This window comes from Erythrolamprus reginae, chromosome 3, assembly GCF_031021105.1.
Source record: "Erythrolamprus reginae isolate rEryReg1 chromosome 3, rEryReg1.hap1, whole genome shotgun sequence".
Classification (NCBI taxonomy): domain Eukaryota; kingdom Metazoa; phylum Chordata; class Lepidosauria; order Squamata; family Dipsadidae; genus Erythrolamprus; species Erythrolamprus reginae.
The window spans coordinates 177,421,803-177,445,094 of record NC_091952.1 but is presented as its reverse complement, the minus strand read 5'-3'; the positions used below and the strand labels follow the sequence as shown (position 1 = coordinate 177,445,094).

The 23,292-nt window shown below is 39.0% G+C and overlaps 1 protein-coding gene across 7 annotated transcripts in view; it reads right to left on the bottom strand.

Annotated features, from left to right (window-relative positions):
- SYCP2L (synaptonemal complex protein 2 like) overlaps positions 1-20,637 on the bottom strand; it is a 67,315-nt gene extending 46,678 nt beyond the window's left edge. For 2 of the 7 annotated variants that reach the window (XM_070747250.1, XM_070747255.1), the window contains exons 1-12: positions 20,464-20,637; positions 19,631-19,678; positions 16,392-16,529; positions 16,190-16,309; positions 11,821-11,925; positions 10,305-10,329; positions 9,625-9,710; positions 9,375-9,463; positions 8,785-8,819; positions 7,966-8,108; positions 7,205-7,257; positions 2,210-2,255 (exon numbers count right to left, since the gene is read on the bottom strand). In XM_070747250.1, coding sequence (XP_070603351.1) covers positions 2,210-2,255; positions 7,205-7,257; positions 7,966-8,108; positions 8,785-8,819; positions 9,375-9,463; positions 9,625-9,710; positions 10,305-10,329; positions 11,821-11,925; positions 16,190-16,309; positions 16,392-16,529; positions 19,631-19,678; positions 20,464-20,508 — 933 coding nt within the window. In that variant the 5' untranslated portion in view covers positions 20,509-20,637. Of the gene's footprint in view, positions 1-2,209; positions 2,256-7,204; positions 7,258-7,965; positions 8,109-8,784; positions 8,820-9,374; positions 9,464-9,624; positions 9,711-10,304; positions 10,330-11,820; positions 11,926-16,189; positions 16,310-16,391; positions 16,530-19,630; positions 19,679-19,942; positions 20,218-20,463 lie in introns of those variants that run through there. The other 5 variants (XM_070747251.1, XM_070747252.1, XM_070747253.1 and 2 more) reach the window with 5 other exon arrangements.
- Between the last annotated feature and the right edge of the window lie 2,655 nt (positions 20,638-23,292).

Here is a 23,292-nt window from a genome sequence, read left to right as displayed (position 1 = left end):
CAAGAAATAAGCTATATAGTACAGTGCTACATGTTAGAGAGCCTCAGCTACTCGCCTTCTCTTGCACAGAGCCCTCAAGAGAAACTCTACTGCTTTGGTTTCCTGAAGTTTCCCCTAAGGCATCAGCCGATGCCTTAGGGGAATTCTGAATTTTGATTTTTTTTTCCTTTTTCAAAACAATTAATTCCCAATGAAGTCACTATTTACCAAAATGTAAGTTACCTGACTCCTTTTTGCATAATGAATTAAAGGTTATATATAATACTAGCAGAATATATGCAATTTTGGAAGCAATTTCTGAAGCTGTGAGTATAAGAGACATGAATAAAACATAATTCTAAAAATGTATTATAAAACGTCTTAGGAAGAATGACATGTCCCACAAAACCCCAAGTACTTTTTCTTCAGTAGCTATAAAATAAGAAATTGTAAAATACCAATTACAAGTTTTATCTTGCTAGCATTCAAGAATGGATGGAATTATGGCAAATGAGGGCAAATCATGTCAGAATAATCTCATTGATTTCTTTAACTATGTCACAAAGGTGTTGGATGAAGGTGGTGCCGTGGATATTGCCTATCTGGACTTCAGCAAAGCATTTGATACGGTTCCACATAAAGAGCTGATAGATAAATTAGTGAAGATTGGACTTAATTCCTGGATAGTTCAGTGGATTGGCAGCTAGCTGAAGCATAGATATCAGAGGGTTGTTGTTAATGGCGAGTATTCTGAGCAGAGCCTGGTTACAAGCGATGTGCCACAAGGGTCTGTTCTGGGTCCTATTCTTTTTAATATGTTTGTGAGTGACATAGGGGAAGGTTTGGTAGGGAAGGTTTGCCTATTTGCTGATTACTCTGAAGTGTGCAATAGGGTTGATATTTATTTATTTATTTATTTATTAGATTTGTATGCCGCCCCTCTCTGTAGACTCGAGGAGGCTCACAGCAGTGATAAAACAATATACTATAACAAATCTAATATTGAAGTCTAAAATAACAATTTACATTAAAAAACTAAAAAAAATTATATAAAAAGCATACAGACAAACATACCATACATAAAACTACATAGGCAAGGGGAGATGTCTCAGCTCCCCCATGCCTAACGGCAGAGGTGGGTTTTAAGAAGTTTACGAAAGGCAAGGAGGGTGGGGGCAGTCCTAATTTCTGGGGGGAGCTGGTTCTGAGTATTATATTGGCAGTTCTGTGTTAGCAAAAACTTCAGAAGAGAAGTATTTAGGGGTAGTGATTTCCGACAATCTCAAAATGGGTGAACAGTGCGGTCAGATGGTAGAGAAAGCAAGTAGAATGCTTGGCTGCATAGCTAGAGGTATAACAAGCAGGAAGAGGGAGATTGTTATCCTGCTTTATAGAGCGCTGGTGAGACTTCCCCTACAAAAAGATATTGATAAAATTGAACGGGTCCAAAGATGGGCTACAAAAATTGTGGAAAGTCTTAAGCATAAAACTTATAAGGAAAGACTTAATGAACTCAATCTGTATAGTCTGGAGGACAGAAGGAAAAGGGGGGACATGATCGAAACATTTAAATGTGTTAAAGGGTTAAATAAGGTTCAGGAGGGAAGTGTTTTTAATAGGAAAGTGAACACAAGAACAAGACGGCACAATCTGAGGTTAATTGGGGGAAAGATCAGAAGCAACGTGAGAAAATATTATTTTACTGAAAGAGTAGTAGATGCTTGGAACAAACTTCCAGCAGACGTGGTTGGTAAATCCACAGTAACTGAATTTAAACATGCCTGGGATAAACATATATATTCATTCTAAGATAAAATGCAGGAAATAGTATAAGGGCAGATTAGATGGACCATGAGGTCTTTTTCTGCCGTCAATCTTCTATGTTTCTATTATATGCATAAATTGTTCCTGAGAGCTGTTTTCAATACTTTTATTCAACAGCTAAAAAAATCATACTCACAAAAAACCAGGAACAGCAACAAAAAGAATAACATTATAATTATAGGATGGGAATAGAAAAATATTTATTTGTCAAAGTTACATAAAAACATTTTCACATCTTGTTTAACCTTCAACAGCTCTCTCCCTAAAGGCAGTAACAGAAATAATTAATTTTCCCCAAAAAATACTTTTGCATTATTAAACTAGAAAGAATAGATAATAAACACTGTAACCATATTAAAATCACTATATTTCCAATATTTCATAACATCACAACTAGCTTAATTACCTCAATCAATTCAGCATAAGCAGCTTTACAGGGAATTGAATAAATCCTGAAAAAGAAGAACATTTTCATTGATCCTGAAACACAATCTGTCAGGTCGAAGCCAGATTGCTTGGAGGCCTTGTCCTGCCACATTATGCTATGTTCTTTTGGAATGTTTCTTGCTGTGGGAAGTTGGGAGGGGCGGTTGCATGAGGAGTTAGAAGTAGACAAAATAAGTTCCTTTTAAAGTTTTAAGATCATCCCATGCTATTCAAAGAGAAGAAAGATGAGGGTGCGTTGATTTCCATGGGATAAATGCTGTGTGCGTGCAAAACACCTACCCCCTCTCCCTCATGAAGGACTTGCTGAACCACTTGTCCAAAGGCATGATATTCACCAAGCTGGACTTAAGGGAAGCCTATTATCGCATTCAAATCATGGAGGGGGATGAATGGAAATCTGCCTTCAACTGCCTGATGGGAAGCTTCCGATTCAAGGTGATGCCCTCTGGACTACAGGGCTTCCCTGCAGCCTTCATGCAATACATCAAAGAGGTGCCCCACTGCCACCTGTACAAGGGGGTGCTTGTTTATTTAGATGACATTCTCATCTTTAGTGAGACGCTGGAAGAGCACGTACAGTTAATGCGACCAAGTTTTGAAAAAACTCTTAGCTGCCAAACTATATACAAAGCTTTCCAAATGTGAATTCCACAAGACTTCATTAGACTACTTAGGATACCATATCTCCAGTGACGGGATAGATGGATCCAGGGAAAGTGAAAGCAGTGCTTGATTGGCAGCCCCCATACACCCACTGCAAAGCTTCCTGGGTTTAACAAATTTCTACAGGCAGTTCATCCCAGTATTCACAGAAGTAGCCCTGCTGCTGACAGAACTGCTAAAAACAGGCCCAACGGCCACTAAACCAAAGCCAAACCAGCCCATTGAATGAACAACAGATTGCCAGAAAGCTTTTGAGAGATTGAAGTGACTATTCTGCCAATCCTATAGCATCCCATGACAATTTATCATTCAGTCGGACACTAGTGATGTGGCTGTGGCAGCAGTGCTGTTGCCGGAGGATGAGAAAGGCCAACTCTTGCCATGCGCTTATATTTCAAAGAAACTTGCCCTGACCGAGAAAAGATAGGCCATTTGGGAGAAAAAGACCTATGCCGTTCGTTGGGCGCTGCTTACTTGGAGACAATTCCTAGAAGGGAGCAAGGTACCTTATGGACAGACCATAAGAACCTCAAGGGCCTGAAGACACCTAGAAAACTCTCACCCAAACAAATTTGAACTTTTTTCCAGTGGGAAAAAACCTATTGGCTGATGCACTGTCCAGGAAGCCGCAATACGACAGCCAAAGAAGAGTTCCATTATATCAACCCTTCCTCACTGAAAGAAGCAGTGGGCGCTCCCCCTTCAGAAGGTGAACTGGCAGCCCCCGTCCTCACGAGGCCAAGCCCCGAGACCAGGCACAAGGAGTAAGTGGGAGTGGACTGAAAAACTGAAGGCAGTCCTGCCAAGTGACCCCTGGATTAACGAGAACAAGGAGTTCCTGACCATGAGGGAAGGCTTGGCTTTGAAGGGGTCCAAATTGTACGTGGACTTAGATTGGAGGTGCTCCAGCAAAGTCATGACTCCAAACTGGGAGGATACTTTAAGTTCCTAAAAACTCTTTAACTAACATGAAGGTAATTTTGGTGGCCAAAGATGAATGCCAAAGTGGAGGACTATGTAAAGAGCTACGTTACCTGCACTACCAGAAAGCATAGGCCTGGAAAACCGCTGGGGCCAATCTCAGCAAACCCTGGGAAGACAAAGCTATGGACTTCCTAGTTGAACTCCCAGACAGCAAGGGGAATACCGTAATCTGGACTGTCATCGATTTGTTCTCCAAGCAAGCTCATTTTGTTACCTGTTCCATATTACCATCAGCTAGACACTTGGCGAAATTGTTTCTCAAACACATTTACTGCTTACATGGAGTCCCAAAAAGAATAGTCTCTGATCAGGGGGGTGCAATTCACCACCAGGTTCTGGAGGACATTCCTACACTCCATCAGATCCACACAGAGACTTAGCCTGGCATTTCATCCGAGTATCAATGGGGCCATGGAATGTGATGGTAGAGAAATACCTCCGTTGTTATGTAAACTATCAGCAGGACAATTGGTCGGAGTTGCTGCTGTTTGCAGAAGTAGCATATAACAACGTAGCACTGGGTTCTCCCCCTTTCAAATCACAACAAGCCAAGAGTTTGTTCCCATGCTGGAGCTACCTACAGCAACTCCCACATCAGTGTCACTGACTGAATGGATGTATATGCTAAAGGAAGGATGGGAGAACACCAAGAAAGCCATAACTGATGCAGCAGAGGCCTATAAGTAGCAAGCAGACAAGCACTGGTCTCTCCAACTGCCTTTCCGAGTGGGAGACAAAGTTTATATATCCAATACATTTGATTGAGTTGCAGTATTTAATCCACTGGAAGGGTTACCCTTTGGCTGAATCCAGCTGGGTGAAGAGTTGGAAAGTTCAAGCTGACAGATTGATTAAGCAATTCTGTGATAAATACCCAGACAAGCTGAAGGGTACACCTGGGGTGGGTGGGTTGGTTGATAATACTAAAAATTAACTCCCTAATAGGTATTTCTTTTCTTTTTGCAGGACATGCTTTTTTCGTGAGGGGAGGCTGCCTGTCAGGCTGAAGCCAGAATGCCTGGAGGTCTATGCTATGTTCTTTTGGAATGTTTCTTGCTGTGGGAAATTGGAGGGGTGGTTGCATGAGAAGTTGGGGGAAGACAAAATAAATTTCTTTTAGAATTCAAAGATCATCTTTTGTCAGCACCGGGCCGGAAGATGATGGGAGTGTACAGACCTGGTGGCAGAAGCTTAGTGGTCCATGGCGATGAACTTGAGGGTGTGGGACAGGAGGATGAACTGTAAACTGGAAGTAGAAATCCTGGGGAAATCAGATTTGGGTTTCCCCAGCGACATGCCAAGATGGCTCTAAGAATAAATTGGAACTTTGAGGAAGTCTTTGCCTTGGACTTTGATTTAAACTTAGATGTTAATTGGAATGCTGACACAATCTTTATTCCAATCTGCTTCTAGAATAGATTTAGTGGACATGACTTGTAACTCAGGCCTAATTCATCTAGAAGTTTTCACGTTGTAAAAGTCTGAATTATAAGCAAAGATTAAACCAGAGAAGAACAAGCTTATCCAAACTATCAATTGAAGTCAATCTGGATTTATACAGCAATGTAACTTCCCCCAGTTAAGACATATTTCATCTAAACCTTCAAAAATGCAACAAATCACAGGAAAATATTGCTGCTGGTCAAGAATGATGGAGTAGGAGAGGTTAATGTCAAGACAGGGATCTTTCGAGTAGAAATCACCAAGTAACACTGGACCAGAGTTTTGAAACTTATAATCACAGTATTTAATAAGACAATAAGGTGCTTTAAAGCAGCCTGCATCTACATCAGGGGTCAGCAACCTGTGGCTCTGGAGCTGCATGTGGCTCTTTCAGCCCTCTGCTGCAGCTCCGTCGCTCAAAATATGCATCACAACCGCTAATGTGTGATAACCCGCTGGCAAGCTATTTATTGAGCTTTTCGACCCCCGGTAGGCCAACCATGGATAAATCTAAGAAAATAAAAGTTTTAGAAGAAAACAGAATGTTTAATTCAACTACATATGCTACTTCTGTGGCTGTTGAGAAAATCGTCAGGGAAGGGTTTTATGGCTCCCGGTAGTTTCTGTTCTGTGGGAAACTGTCCAAATGGCTCTTTGAGTGTTTAAGGTTGCCCAGCCTTCTAGGTGGTTTCACAAATGAACTTGAGAACATTTATCTTTTGCCCTATTGCAATGACTATGACCTAAATCAGTGTTTCCCAACCTTGGCAACTTGAAGATATTTGGACTTCAACTCCCAGAATTCCCCAGCCAGCATTTGCTGGCTGGAGAATTCTGGGAGTTGAAGTCCAGATATCTTCAAGTTGCCAAGGTTGGGAAACACTGACCTAAATACACAAAACATTCCTAAATAATTCATAGGAACTGTGCTGGCCAGTATGATTAAAGCATACAAATGAAGGCAGGCATTACTAACAAACATTACTCCATGTTATCCATGAAGTTTTCTCATGACCTAAGAAGCAAATCTATGTGAAGTGTTGCTTAGCAAAATATCTAATTTAGCAAGACACAACATGAGAAGAATTATTTATTCTGGGGGGTAGCAAACCTATTTGAAGATTTTTAGGGAAGGTCAGCACTATCTTATGTCAACATGTCATGGAAAATAAAGCAAGCCCACATCTAATTCCATGCTTCATCAGCAATTCACACTTCATTAAGAGAGGTACTTCCCTTTCCGCACTGCTTAAGGTAATATCAGAACTCCAAATTAAGTAAAATAGCTTGCCAATAGGGTTGTTTTCTGCACTGGCATGGCAGGGGGGCAATAAAACTGACATGGAAAATGGACAAATCTACCTGGCAATCAACTTCTGACATTACTGCATCTCATACCACCTGATAATATCAGCACTTTTGTGATTCAGAATTGGATATCCACATATTTTTTAAATGTTTCCTGACCCTGCATGAATAAGCTGCCCTCACTTTTTCAAAAGTTCATGCTTTCTAAGTTTTTTAAAAGTTCAACGAGGATATTAATGGCATTAAAGAATCATTCATATTGTATCTATGACCTTAAAATATTATAAAACTACAGGAATCATTGATCAAAGGACACCAATTGCACTATTTTGTATTAAAAATGCAGCAGATATTGAGTATTTTGCATTACTTACCCTTACTATCTCCAAATGGTCAATGCCAATTTTTTAAAAAAAAAATATTTTCAATAATTTGAAATAATAATCAATACCCAATTGTTAACTAGCATCTCTCTCTCTTTAAAAAAAATTCATATTGGCAGACTAAGCTGTGTGCTATTGTGCCCATCTGGGAAAGATTCATTGCAAACACTTACCCTCTTTTATCACCAAGTCCTTCATTTAGTTCATTAAGAAAGTTTCTGCTATCCTTGAAGTGAAGACAGAAAACAGAATGTTACATTTATTTTTTTTTTAAATGCTCTCTTGTCAAGTTGAGGAGGGGAGAATACTATAGAAAGTACATGTTCTCTCCAATGGTATTCAAGACAATATGCAAAATATTTGTGTGATAATTATAATGGACTGTTACTTACCTTAGGTGCACTGGCACAAATTATCCTAAAAATGAATTATGAATAGCCTTTTGCAGGGATGCTGAACCATTATTCCCCCATTTTGAAAGTGAAATACCCAAAGTTGAAATTCAAATCTGGATTGTTATACAGAGGTGCCTTGCACTTTGAAACTCATCGGATTTGGTATTCAACACATTTTGCAGTAAGAATTTTGTCCCAGTACTCAGCGTTTATTTGGTACTCAACGCACAAACTAAAATTTATTTATTCATTTATTATATTTATATGCTGCTCACTCCAAACGAACTCTGAGCGGCTATTTGTTGATGGCTGCCTACATCACTACATTATTTCTTATGAGAAAAAAAAATGTTTGGAGCTCATAGTTTTTGGTACTCATCATGCCTCCTGGAAACAAATTAATGATGAACAGCGATGTACCACTGTATGTCCTGTGACCTATAAATTTAGAAACACCTTTCTCTCCTTTCCCATTATTTTATTTCCTTTCTCTCCTTCCCCATGACTTTATTCCGGATATGAATCACAAAAACTCTTACGGTCTCAAATTCTTCATCCTTGATTCTTCTAAAAATCTTAGTGATATGTTGATCTTCAAACCAACTGACCATCATTTCATTTCGACACTTTTTCAACATCATCCTAAACAGAGCTTCAACAAAAGCAACCTGAATATCATAATCTGCAGGGAAAAAATAGAAATATTTTTCCCCAAAAAAATAGCAAGCTTGGCTAACCCCAGCCCCCAAATCATCTTTTCAGAGCAGAAAGAAACTCATTTCTATTCAAGTTGAAATTGAAAACTTTTTTTGCCCATATTATTTTTTTATTCTATCCAGCCAAGTCCAATTCTCAGAAATTGCCTGGACAAGTCTCTGCTTGGACAAAACTCTGCAAGTTTTTTCCTAGGATTTGTCTCCTTCTGAGAGAAAATGATTGGCCCAAGGTCACATATCTGGTTTTGTCCCCAAGACCAAACTAGAACTCACAATCTCCCTGTTTTTATCATGGTGCTTTGACCAATGCATCAAACCCAGCTCAAGGTAGTGAACGCAATACTTCTGCAACTCAGTATCTTGGTTTCTAGCCCAGCACCTTCACACCGGCTCCTATTGCGGTCTTTATTACCTTTGGGGCAAATGTCAATCTTACTAAATATACTAAGCTGGTGCATCAAGAAAAATAAAGTTAAAATTAAAGGTAAAATTTTTATTTCCATTTCTTAGGCAAGACATGGTGCTATGTTCATGACTCTCATGCAATTCTCTCCCTTCTCTGTTCACAATCTTAAACTCCAGCTCTTTATTTTCAATTCAGAATTTCCCCAACTCCTGATGAAGATATCAAACATTTCTTACCACCAACATCCTGAATACCTTTAGCAAGTTCTTTCCTGAAACAACATAGCCCATTAATAACTTTGATGTCATAAAAGAGTAAAGCAGTAATTTGAGATTAATTTTTTTACAAGTAAAATGCAAACATTTCAACATTTAAAACAAACTAATGTAACCCAATGGACTGCAAAGGATCTATTGCTAAATTGCTCATATTTGGGAGGGACCCCTCCCCCCAGGACCAATTAGGTCTATATTAACTATTCAACTGATTGTCTGATAATGTAAACAGAAAAGCAAGACAAATGAGCCAGTTCCAGACTTAATTATAATTAAAGACCCTGATTTGTCCTTTTTCAGTTCAGAAAAAAAATCCTGAGAAACTGGTAAATACAATCAATTAAGACACCAAAGAAGATTTTTATTTATATACCCTGCTGTTATTAATTTTACAAATAACTTATGGTGGTGTTGGTGAAATACTGTCTCTTAAACAGTATTGAAGGACATGAAATCAAAGATAAAAGGGATATCCTTCAAATATCTTTGAGGCGCTAAAGGAATGTGAAAAATAAATAAAAATATAATCCAGACAAGAAAAGTTGACTTACATAAGCAAGCATATCTCTTCAGAGGCAACAAAGACCTTCTTCTCATTACAGCTGACATTAGCCAAAAGTGTATTTAATGTTTTGAGAGCCTTGGTTTTAGAGATCCAAAGAAATAGAGAAAAAAGACAGGAAATAAAGTTCAGCTATTCCAATCTGATCAAAAGTACTCTCCTATGTAATAGAAGTTTGCAAGCTGATAAAAATTAATGATTTCAGGCCTTAACATTTGGTACATGGATTTTAAACTAACCTCCTGTCGAAAGAAAAAATTCACATTAGATTCCGTGGCTAAATGTCCCAGGTGTTGTAGGAAAAAGTCAAACAGCTGCTTTCTTCCTATATAAGTTAAGGAAGAAAAAGTGACAGGATTGACAGTATTAACCATCACACCTTATCTCTCTAATTGATTTTTAATATTCCTAACAGTTTTATGAGGTTTTACTTTTTAGTCCTTTGTTTTAAACAGTATTTCCATCTAAAGCTATGATGAAATTTCAAATTTGAGCCCATCGTCTCCTTTTAACTCATAACTGGGTATTGCTGTTTAATTCAGAAATGTAGAGATACTGAAACAAATCAAGGTAGAATTTTTGAAGATACTTTCTGTCTAATGTAATATAATATGGAACAACAAATTACCCCCATAACTCCTTATAAATGAACTGATTTGACTGGAGCAGCACAACAGGAATCAATTAGCTTCAGCATTTTAATGATTAAGCTAAATAAAATTTGCAGCCTTGTTTATGGTTTTCCCTACCCCCTCATAATACCTTTTCACGCAGACCCAACAATAAAATTCACAAAAACTCATCCTAAATTTACACAAATGTAGATTCTACTTAACTCAATATGTCTAGCATAGACTAGTCATAAAATCTTAAGGCCATTTTGACTATTCAGTAATTATAACACTATTTAAAAACCTACCTTCGGCGCTGTTTTTACCAATCATCTAAAAGCAAGATGTTGATGAGAATGGAAGGAATAAGAGATAGAATGGAGATATTAAAAGTCAGTATATATTTAGCAAGAATACAGAAGTTTCAAACATTTGTGTTACTTTATGCAATCTATATGCTAATATAATAAGTATATAATCATATAAATAATTCAATTTGCATTACTGCAATAACGATTTCTTCAATACAATAGTTTGAGGTAACAACTATTTTTCCTTTCCCCCATTAGTCTGTGAAAATGTCGATTGGCAGGACCCAGGGGAAAAGCCTTCTCTGTGGTGGCCCCGGCCCTCTGGAACCAGCTCCCCCCAGATATCAGAATTGGCCCCACCCTCCTCGCCTTTCGTAAGCTCCTTAAAACCCACCTCTGTCGTCAGGCATGGGGGAACTGAGATATCTTTTCCCCCTAGGCCTATACAATTTCTACATGGTATGTTTGTGTGTGTGTGTTTGTTTGGTTTTTAATAAGGGTTTTTTAGTTATTTTAAATATTAGATTTGTTATATGCTGTTTTTATTATTGTTGTTAACCGCCCCGAGTCTATGGAGAGGGGCGGCATACAAATCTAATAAATAAATAAATAAAATAAATAAATAAAATGAGACTTAATAATAATAATAATGAATAATAATAATAATAATTTATTAGATTTGTATGCTGCCCCTCTCCGAAGACTTCATTGCATGATAACTCAGGAGTCAGTTCCTACATCATTGTGACAATATATACTGTTCAAAAAAATAAAGGGAACACTCAAATAACACATCCTAGATCTGAATGAATGAAATATTCTCATTGTTCTGTACAAAGTTGAATGCGCACAACAGCATGTGAAATTGATTGTCAATCAATGTTGCTTCCTAAGTGGATAGTTTGATTTCACAGAAGTTTGATTTACTTTGAGTTATATGGTGTTGTTTAAGTGTTCCCTTTATTTTTTGAGCAGTATATTTATCACTGACAACTTCTCCCAATGTTCTAGGGCAGGGATCTCCAACCTTGGCAACTTTAAGACTTGTGGACATCAATTCCCAGAATAACTCAGAGTACTTGCCATAATACAAAGTACTTGCCAGAGTACTTGCCATAATAAAAATATGAGATATACCCGCTCTTTACCTGAGATAGATAGATAGATAGATAGGTAGGTAGGTAGGTAGGTAGGTAGGTAGGTGGATGGATGGATGGATGGATGGATTGGTAGGTAGGTAGGTAGGGAGATAGGTAGGGAGAGAGAGAGAGAGAGAGCCAGCAGGTAATGAGTAGGAAACATACTAGGACTGATTATACTGGAAAATGAATTTGTGCCAAACTCCTAAGTAAACCATATAAGAAATCAATGCCCCCCCCAAAAAAATTTTCAACCCCACTTATTGGCAAGATTGTTAGAAAAAAGAGATCTGCAAATCAGTCCTTCATAATGACAAGCATTAATAAGGAAAGACCACCAGAGAATAGCTTTGCTGTTCTTTCTATATGCTTACCAAGGCTGTAGTAAAGAAAACCTCAAGAAGATTTTCCAAGTCTTTGTTTTCTTTGGATTCTATCAGGGTCAGAAATTCTTTTGTCCTTACAAACCAAGTAACCATGTAAAAAGGAAGACAAGCAAAAATTAAATGACCATCTAAAGCAAAATTCACACCAAATTTTAATATACAACTACAGGAGAATTATATTTAATGGAATCGGTGAAATGTACTGTGTGCTTGCTCAACAATAAACAAAATGAAAATGTTCTAAAGCACTGGAGTCTTTGGAGAGGGGCGGCATACAAATCTAATAATAAATTATTATATTATTATTATGTTAGTGTTCTCTGTTGAACTGCATGGGGAGATAGATTTACTGCAACAAAACCTACCCAGTTTGCATTCATTTGTTGGCTTCACCCAACGCACTAAGTAACAATGTGATTTGTATGCTTTGCCTTCACTATCACGACTTAGTGCTACAAAATCTTCTACTTATTATGGTTCAGTCAACAAACCATGACAAAAACCTATGGTTCGGTACTACTACTTGCTGGAGGTTGATCACGAAAGCAAGCAAGCATTTCAACACCACCACTTACTTACAAGGTCTACCCTACCATTAGGCAATATGAAAGTTGGGTGTCTTGAAAGGACAATAAGTAGTTTAATGTATTGCTTTGTACTTTTATCAGAAGAAACAGATGACCTTTCTCAATTTTTTTGTGACACCAACAAAAAAAAAACACAGTAGTCTGCATTTTGACTTGGTGGAAGGAGCACTCTCTCTCATGCTTCTCAATCTGCAAAGTGTCTTGAGACAGCCCTAATTAGGTTTTCAAATTTCATGGAGGTTCTGTAGGCCAGTGTTTCCCAACCTTAGCAACTTGAAAATATTTGGACTTCAACTCCCAGAATTCCCCAGCCAGCATTTGCTGGCTGGGGAATTCTGGGAGTTGAAGTCCAAATATCTTCAAGTTGCTAAGGTTGGGAAACACTGCTGTAGGCCATTAGTGAGGTTTCTCCAACTGATCTGGGAAGTACAATACCTTGCACTTTTTTACTCTCTCGTCAAGAAACACACAGCTACATACAATGCATTCCCTATGAGATCTGGTTAAATTTGTCTCCCCCCCCAAAAAAAAAACTTGGGGGGGCATTATGAAAAGGCATATGGAATTGTAGTTGTTTCTAGGATATATATGAATCAATGTTAATGCATTTGGGCTGCATTTAGAAGTTCCATTTCTAGCTCATGCAAATCAATAGATTGTATTCTGCACTGATCAGCATTGAGAACCGTCTTTATTTATTTATTTTATTTTATTTGTATGCTGCCTCTCTCCATGGACTCGGGGCAGCTCACAACATGTCAAAAACCATATACATATCTAAAAATCCAATTAATATACTAAAAAACTTTTAAAAACTCTAATAAGATTTAAAATTATTCATTATTATTATTATTATTATTATCATCATCATCTTCGGAGAGGGGCGGCATACAAATCTAATAAATAATAATAATAATAATAATAATAATAATAATAATAATAATAATAATTATTATTATTATTATTATTATTATTATTATTATTATTTATTGGATTTGTATGCCGCCCATCTCCGCAGACTCGGGGCGGCTAACAATAGTGGTAAAACAACATGAACAATCCAATTAATAAAAACAACTAAAAAAACCTTATTATAAAAAACCAAACATACACACAAACATACCATGCATAACTTGTAATAGCCTAGGGGGAAAGGATAACTTAACTCCCCCATGCCTGGTGACAATTCACACAGCAAAACATACATTAGTCGGCCAGGGGGATAGGGTCTAATGGCCCCAAGCCTGGCGGCATAAGTAGGTCTTTAGGCTCTTACGGAGGGTGAGGGGGGGGGGCAGTGCAAATCTCCGGGGGGAGCCGATTCCAGAGAGCCGGCCCCCCCACAGAGAAGGCTCTTCCCCTAGGTCCCGCCAAACGACATTGCCTAGTTGACAGAACGGAACCAGTTGGTGGGACTCATGTGGCAGAAGGTGGTCTCGGAGGTAATCTGGTCCAATACCATGTAGGGCTTTATAGGTCATAACCAACACTTTGAATTGCGTCCGGAAACTAATCAGCAGCCAATGCAGTCCACAGAGTGCTGGAAAAATATGGGCATGCCTTGGAAGGCCCATAACCGCTCGTGCGGCTGCATTTTGGACGATTTGACATTTCTGAACACTCTTCAAAGTAGCCCCATGTAGAGAGCATTGCAGTAGTCGAATCTCGAGGTGATAAGGGCATGAGTGGCTGTAAAGATTCCCTGTACAAATAGGGCCGCAACTGGCGCACCAGGCGAATGCCCCCCTTGTCACAGCCGAAAAATGGTGTTCTAAAGTCAGCTGTGGATTGAGGAGGACACCCAAGCTGCGAACTGTCAGTACCACGTACTGTTTTGGTTGGGTTTACAATATATTAAGATAAGCCAGCATAGAATGTTAGAAAGAAATAATGATATTGCTTTAAGAGCCAGGCAGCAATTATGGGCTGGGCTGCAATCTAGTATGTATGTATGTATGTATGTATGTATGTATGTATGTATGTATGTATGTATTTATTTATTTATTGGATTTGTATGCCGCCCCTCTCCACAGACTCGGGGCGGCTAACAACAGTAATAAAGCAGTATATAACAATAATCCAATACTAAAAACAGTTAAAAACCCATTATATAAAAACCAATCATACATACAGACATACCATGCATAAAATTTTAAAGGCCTAGGGGGAAGTATATCTCAGTTCCCCCACGCCTGGCGGCAAAGGTGTGTTTTAAGCAGCTTACGAAAGGCAAGGAGGGTGGGGGCAATTCTAATCTCTGGGGGGAGTTGGTTCCAGAGAGCTGGGGCCGCCACAGAGAAGGCTCTTCCCCCTGGGTCCCGCCAAGCGACACTGTTTGGTTGACGGGATCCGGAGAAGACCCACTCTGTGGGACCTAACTGGAAGCTGGGATTCGTGCAGCAGAAGGCGGTCTCGTAGATACCCTGGTCCGGTGCCATGAAGGGCTTTATAGGTCATAACCAACACTTTGAATTGTGACCGGAAACCAATGCAGACTGCGGAGTGTTGGAGTAACATCGGCATATTTGGGAAAGCCCATGATTGCTCTCGCTGCTGCATTCTGCATTGTGTCTGTTGTGTGCCTTATCATGTAATGTTGGTTATATGCTTATTTATATATGCTAGTTAAGTATTAATCTCTGCGCTGTGCACAAGATACTGTATTCTAAGAGCTGTGTGCAACTAATGTAAATGTATTTGCTGTATTAATAAGAGAATATATGTAATTGCTGTGTGCTACTTAGTCTAGTATCTACTATGTGTTAGGATTGTATTATATGCGGTATTAATAAGAAAATAAGCTGTGTACTAATACTAAATGGTATATTATATCTCAGCTGTGTGCGAAGGAGATAATACACGTAATTATATCTTGGCTGTATGCGTATAAAATATGTAATAGTATGGCCTTTATTATGATACTATGTACTCGCTGTGTGCGAAGAAGAGTTGTATTATGGTCTGTATTATAATTACTGCGTACATTCTGTAAACAATACCTTTAATATCCTGTTGACTTGTATTGTTGCCTGAACAAGCCACCACTGCCACATGTACTCTGGTTTAAAATACAGTATGTTCATCATTGGTTGTTTAGACCAGTGTGGAGTGCTGACACAAACCCCCTCTGAGGGGGTCAGCAATCCCCCCCCAGGTCCCCAAACACACTTTAAAGTGTGGCAACTTTAATACTTGTGGACTTCAACTCCCAGAGTTCCTCAGTTGGAATAAATACAAATAAGGACAGGGAGTTACTTTACAAGAGATTTGGGGTTGGTAATATACTTCTCAAGTGCATGAAGAAGTAAGGAGCCTGTTTTTTATTCTTTCAAATATCCGATCCCGGAGGTTATAAAAAGGCAGATTTTGCTGAATGTTAGGGAAAACTGTATACTGGGACGAAGAAAATCAATTACATAAGAAAGGAAAGGGCCCTCCTTTTCTAAATTCCTTGAAGGACAAATTGGATTTGTGGGATGTACTGAATTTGGATTTTCACATTTTCACAACAGTTGGACTCAGTCCCTAACATATACAGTAAATAGAAAGTTTGCAATTCTTGCTCACAATCAGCATAGTGAGGTAATGTAAAATTTTAAAACAATAAAAAAGTAATTGAGAATAATGTTTTAGCTGCAACAAGAATGTTGAAAAATATGTTTATAGTTCAGATAACAACTTCATAGACATTTCTTGCTAGGCAAGTATGTTTTGGAATATAATAATATTACTGATTAGTAACAAAGACATTAATGTATTAGGTTACTTATCTTTGGTATCAATCGTTGCTGAAGAAGCAGATTTATACCTTCCGGAAAATCACTTCTACAGTACACCTGAATGCCTTTCAACAGTAGGGCAACATTCAAAAATTCATTTTTGTCCAATTCCTAAAGCAGATAATTTCACATGTGTTACTGTCGGAACAGTTGATTAGATTTAATGTTCAGCAATTAAGAATTTCCTACATACCATTTTTACTGCTTTGTCAAGTTGATTTAATAATTGTCTCTTACACTTCTGAGGGACATATTTGTAATTTTCTTGTATCATTGTTTTAATTTCCTTAAATCCTTTCCCTTTGAAGGCATATCTTAACAATGAATCTAGCTAGAACAAAACAGACAAAAGGCAAACTTTAATTATCGACAAATAACATTTAGTATATTTATCTATCACAAATTTGTTTTTATTTTCCCACTATATCTGAAAGAATAATGTGAAGACCCCTAGACTCTAGGCCTTGGAATCTGCCTGGATCAAAGCATGCAGGTTTTATATTTTATTGACTTCTATTCCAAAACCTCTCTTACCAATTCAGTGCATCAAACTTCTCTAGACTAACCTTTTCTAATTGGGTTGTACTAGAAGTTTGGAAATATTAAGACATAATATAATAATAATAATTATTATTATTATTAATAATAATAAGAGATCAGCTGTGTCGTGGAAGATGGCGACTGCCATTTGGAGATGAGTTGTGCTGCTGGGGGAATGAGAGTGGAGAGAGGAGAGAGAGAGTTGTCGAGAGAGTGAGAGAGCGACAGAGCCAGTCGAGAGCCAGCCAAGAAGTACCCCTCGGAATCCGGGAGACCCCCTGTTCTTGGGCCAGTCCCTCCAGGACCGATTGGATCGCAGATAAGCGACCGCCAGTGAGAAAGAGGAGGCTCGGGGATGGAGCTCTGTCCCAAGCATCCTGTCGCAGCACCACCGCCACACAGAATTTTTAAAACTTGTTTCTGCTGTACACATCCACTACACATACCAACCACATCACTCTTATTTTATTTATTAAACGTTATGCCAGACATCTCACCATACAGAGTGGCTGGGCAGTAATAATGTTACTTAGAAAATCTATGAAAAGTATGTGACGAGTTTAGAAACTCTGTTCATTTTATCACTATAGTAACTCTGTACAGTAGGGTGGACTGAGTAAAGGATGATTGTCCACTAGTCATCCAGTGACTTTCCATGGCTAATGGTGGATTAGAACTGGGATTTCCCCAAGTTTAGTCTACCAATTTAATCACAAGACTGGCATAATATACATAAATAGATAGGAGAAACTCATGCATTGTTTGTTTGTTTGTTTGTTTGTTTGGTTGGTTGGTTGGTTAGTTAGTTAGTTAGCTAGCTAGCTAGTTAGTTAGTTAGTTATTGGATTTGTATGCCGCCCCTCTCCGCAGACTCGGGGCGGCTAACAGCAGCAATAAAACAGCATATAACAATAATCCAATACAGTAATACCTCATGATACGAACTTAATTGGTGCAAGGAGGAGGTTCGTAAGACGAAAGGTTCGTAAGACGAAACATTGTTTCCCATAGGAAACAATGTAAAGTCAATTAATCCGTGCAACCAAAAAACCCCCCGCAAAAAACCGGCTTTCGGCGACTGCTGGGAAGCCGCGCGGCTGTTTTAAAAGGTGACAGCCGGCCTGGGGGGCTTCCCAGCACCCCCCCCGAACCCGGGTTCGGGGATCGGGGGTGCTGGCAAGCCCCCCAGGCCGGCTGCGACCTTTTAAAACAGTCGCTCCGCTTCCCAGCTGTCTCCTGAAGCCGAACGCTAAAGCCGAACTTCCGCGTTCGGCTTCGGGAGACAGCTGGGAAGCGGCGCGGCTGTTTTAAAAGGTGACAGCCGGGCTGGGGGGCTTCCCAGCAACCTCCCGAACCGAACCCGGGGTTCAGAAAAATTTTGCCTCTTCTTACGAACTTTGTTCGAGTTACAAACCGACGTTCGGGAGGCTTCTGGGAAGCCCCGCCGCCCGGCTGTCACCTTTTAAAACAGCCGCGCGGCTTCCCAGCAGTCCCCAAACGCCGGTACGTAACTCGTAAAAAGTTCGTAAGAAGAGGCAAAATTTTTCTGAACCCTGGGTTCGTATCACGAGTTGTTCGTAAGACGAGGGGTTCGTATCTTGAGGTACCACTGTACTAAAAACAGTTAAAAACCCATTATTATAAAAACCAATCATACATACAGACATACCATGCATAAAATTGTAAAGGCCTAGGGGGAAAACGTATGTCAATTCCCCCATGCCTGGCGGCAGAGGTGAGTTTTAAGCAGCTTACAAAAGGCAAGGAGGGTGGGGGCAATTCTAATCTCTGGGGGGAGTTGGTTCCAGAGGGCCGGGGCTGCCACAGAGAAGGCTCTTCCCCTGGGTCCCGCCAAGCGACATTGTTTAGTTGAAGGGACCTGGAGAAGACCCACTCTGTGGGTCCTAACTGGTCGCTGGGATTCGTGCAGCAGAAGGCGGTCCCTGAGATAATCTGGTCCGGTGCCATGAAGGGCTTTATAGGTTATAACCAACACTTTGAATTGTGACCGGAAACTGATCGGCAACCAATGCAGACTGTGGAGTATTGGTGTGACATGGGCATATTTGGGAAAGGCCATGATTGCTCTCACAGCTGCATTCTGCACGATCTGAAGTTTCCGAACACTTTTCAAAGGTTATCTTAATTTAAAGCTGGAAACCAACATTTAATACAAGTGGTGGAAATCCAACAGCCTTAAGTCTCATTTTGGCAGTCCCCAGATCATTTCAAGGTCATTCTGCCAGAACAGAATACAGAGGACTTAATAAGAGGAATGTCTCACTTTCAGTAGATGTTTATCAATCCAGACCCCGATAAAGTAACTGACTCAAGAGGTAGGATTATATTACTTTGGAGGACTCTTTCAAGTATAAGATTCTTATACAACAAGAAAGCCAAGAGAAAAATGTACATGGACAATCCCAATAACATGTAAAAATATTACTAAAATCTTGCGCTAAGATTCAAGAATTAAAGTGGTCTATTCAGAGTAATATGAACACAAAATAAAATTACAGAAAAGCTCAGAATTCTTTGAAACTTTTAACATGGAGTTTTAGAAAGTAATTAGAGGATGAGATTATTATTATTATATTATATATTATATATTATTGTTGTTGTTGTGCAACCCTTGCGTTTTTGCTATTGTATTTTATCATTCTTTTTCCCAGAAAAAAAAGTGTAAAACTTTCACTGAACTGAAAAAGAGACTGTCTTGTGATAGATACATTAGTTCAATTGAATCAAATAAATTGTTTTTGAATTCTTAAATCTGTGACAATGTAAGTCTGACCATACTAAAATACTTAACCTTCAAAAAAAAACCCTAAACGTTTATACCTTTATCTTTCAAATGATTTAACCATTTCATGAAAATCAAATTATATTTACATAATATTCAGGTTTGTTTGCCATGTCTTCCTCTCCGATATCTTCTTCCTTTAGATTAAAAAAGTAAGGGGAAGAAAAGTTTTACTTCTATGCATATAAAAATTAACAATGGCAGTCAGTGCTTAACTTAATTTAGGAACAGATGGGAGGAGTGCCCTTCCTGAATTTAGCAACCTTATTTATTTATTTTTATTTATTTTGTAAAGTACGTATTGGTAGTACACAAAGAAATAACACGCAGTCCAAAATAATCAATGGATCCAAACGTTGCATTTAAGGTAAGATACTTATCCATGGTTAAATATGGCTTACCCCACCCAGGTTTTTTGTATTGTGTAAGTATAGGTGCTATGAACGTAAGAACTCGTCTCTTTCCCGTAACGGACAACTGACCTGCGATATTGGTTACTCTCCCCACAAAAGGTGGAAAGCGAGTTCGGCCTCTCCTGCCGCCGCCCCGCACGTTTTTGCCACGCCAAGGGCAGCCTCCGCGACCGTCTACGGCCGTTCCCCAGGACCAAACTTCGCAGCCTGGAAGTTAAACGGGGCCCGGATGGGTAACGCATGCTCAGTGTCGGATCCTAAGCGAGGACCCCACGCGAGGAACGCTCGCGTAGTGTTAAGATTTCTCTGCTTTGCTCCCCTCCTTCCTTGCTCGCGGTTTAGTAAGGTTTTAAAGTCCAAGGACCGACTTTTTAAGTGCCTAGGTTTAGGATGGCAGTACTTTACGTTATGGGAGGCGGTGGGCAAGCCAGTTTAAGGGTCTCACCCGTTGGAAGAAATTCCAGCTTGTTTTGCACCCAGCTGCTGACTTGAATGGGCTTTTTATTTACCTGTTGCCGAGGTATGGTGTAATAACGCCGCGTCTTAACTCCCATCACAAAAGGATCCAACAACCATCCTGGCTGCGGTTGTATCGGTAGATAAATACACTGCTCAAAAAAAATATAAAGGGAACACTTAAACAACACAATATAACTCCAAGTAAATCAAACTTCTGTAAAATCAAACTTAGGCAGCAACGCTGATTGACAATCAAGTTCACCTGCTGTTCACAACACTGATTGACAATCAAGTTCAGCTGCTGTTCACAAGACTGATTGACAATCAAGTTCACCTGCTGTTGTGCCTACTCAGCTTTGTACAGAACAAAGTATTTTATGAGAATATTTCATTCAGATATAGGATGTGTCATTTGAGTGTTCCCTTTGTTTTTTTGAGCAGTATGTTTAGACAAATGATTTTGCGGCTGGGGAGTTTGCACCTGTGCAACTACTTCAGGATTACTTAGATGCTATCTGTGGAGATGCAAAACCCCCCCACTAAATTGCATGCGGTCACATAACACATTTTACTTTTTGAGGCAGAAGTCCCTGGTGATTATTTACCACATAATAAAAGTTAAATTGGATTAGTACACCGTGTTAGAGGAAAATGTGGTTAGCTTATGATTCATTGGAAAGGTTAATAAATATTCATCAAATGTGCCAAAATGGATATGTTGACCAAGAAATTAGAAGGGAAAGAGGACTCAGACTATTATAGGGTATGGAATAAATTTTATAATTGGCTAAAAAATAGAAATGTACAAAGGAAGTGAAGTAAAACAGAAAACCAAAAAAGATTAATAATGGATTTTTCATTTTGAATTGTAAACAAAAATTTTGCAAGCGTAAACGTTAACAAAATAATGTAAAAATGTATGTTTCTTGGTTAGACCTTCTGATAGAAATTGGGATGTAAATATCGCAACTGTGTGTATTTTGTGTTTGTCTTCTATGTGTGTTTTGTTTTAAATAAAAAAAATGTAAAAAAGGAAAGGTTAATAAATAGATACTGTGAAATGCAAAGAAACCATTAATATTTTAAATTAGTATGTTTTGTGAAGTTGACAGGAACCTAAAAAAAATATTGCTTACATGTCCCAGGTAATAACTACAGATTTAAAAAAACATTTAAAAAACAAAAACAAATCTAAGCTTCAAGCCATGTGGCCACAGCTGATGTTTATTTTTTCAAATTTGTTGTACTAAGCAACAGTAATCACTTGACTCACTTATATCATAACGTAGGCCTAGCTATAATAAAGCAATTCAATAAATTCAGTGAAGTTATCCTCAGTTAAAATGCTTGCACATACCTAGGAAAAAGTTGTAGCTTTGGATTTGATAGCAATCGCATGCTTAGAAAGTCATTGGATATAGTGGGACATAACGCAAAATCAGCAAGAAAAACCCTGCAGGAAAAATATATGACATATCCAAAAATAAAAACACTCTTGAATCACAGGTAAATCACAGGTGCTGCTTCAGTCAAATAAGAATCTTCTCAATCAAACATTCGATTCTTTTGTTTCATTATTAGTTTGACAGTGTTGAGGGTATTATTTGTTTAGCAGAGTGATGGCGTTCGGGAAAAAACTGTTTTTGTGTCTAGTTGTCTTGGTGTTCAGTCCTCTGTAGTGACGTTTTGAGGGTAGGAGTTGAAACAGTTTGTGTCCAGGATGCGAGGGGTCAGTAAATGTTTTCACCGCCCTCTTTTTGACTCATGCAGTATAGAGGTCCTCAATGGAAGGCAGGTTGGCAGCAATTTATTTATTTATGTATGTATGTATGTATGTATGTATGTATGTATGTATGTATGTATTTATTTATTTATTTATTATTTAGATTTGTATGCCGCCCCTCTCCGCAGACTCGGGGCGGCTCACAACAAACTGAAATAATTTACAACAAATCCAAATTACAGTTTAAAAATATTTTTAAAAACCCCATTTTCTAAACAAACATACATACAGACATACCATTCATAAATTGTATATGCCCGGGGGAGATGTCCCAGTTCCCCCATGCCTGACGACAAAGGTGGGTCTTAAGGAGCTTAGGAAAGGCAAGGAGAGTAGGGGCAGTTCTAATCTCCGGGGGGAGTTGGTTCCAGAGGGTTGGGGCCGCCACAGAGAAGGCTCTTCCCCTGGGGCCCGCCAACCGACATTGTTTAGTTGACGGGACCTGGAGAAGGCCCACTCTGTGGGACCTAATCGGTCGCTGGGATTCGTGCGGCAGCAGGCGGTCTCTTGTTTTTTCTGTTCTGATTATCCTCTGAAGTCTATGCCAGTCTTGTTGGGTTGCAGAACCAAACCAGACAGTTATAGAGGTGCAGATGACAGGCTCAATGATTCCTCTGTAGAACTGTACCAGCAGCTCCTTGGGCAGTTTGAGCTTCCTGAATCAGCGCAGAAAGAACATCCTTTGTTGTGCTTTTTTGATGATGTTTTTGATGTTAGGTGACCATTTTAAGTCTTGAGATATGATAGAACCTAGAAATTTGAAGGTCTCTACTGTTGATACTGTGTTGTCTAGTATTGTGAGAGGTGGAAGGGTTTCTCCTAAAGTCTACCACAATTTCTACGTTTTTGAGTGTGTTCAGTTCTAGATTGTTCTGGTCACACCACAAGGATAGTTGTTCAACCTCCTGTCTGTATGCGGTTTCATCATTGTCTTGAATGAGTTCGATCAATGTTGTATTGTCTGCAAACTTCAGTAGTTTAACAGTTTAATCTAATCTAAGATTCCACTCTTATTTTTAGAATTGGCAATTTATTCTTCTTGGGGATGATGCCATTTTGTACCTGCTGATTTACTTTGCATCCTACACTTTCCAAT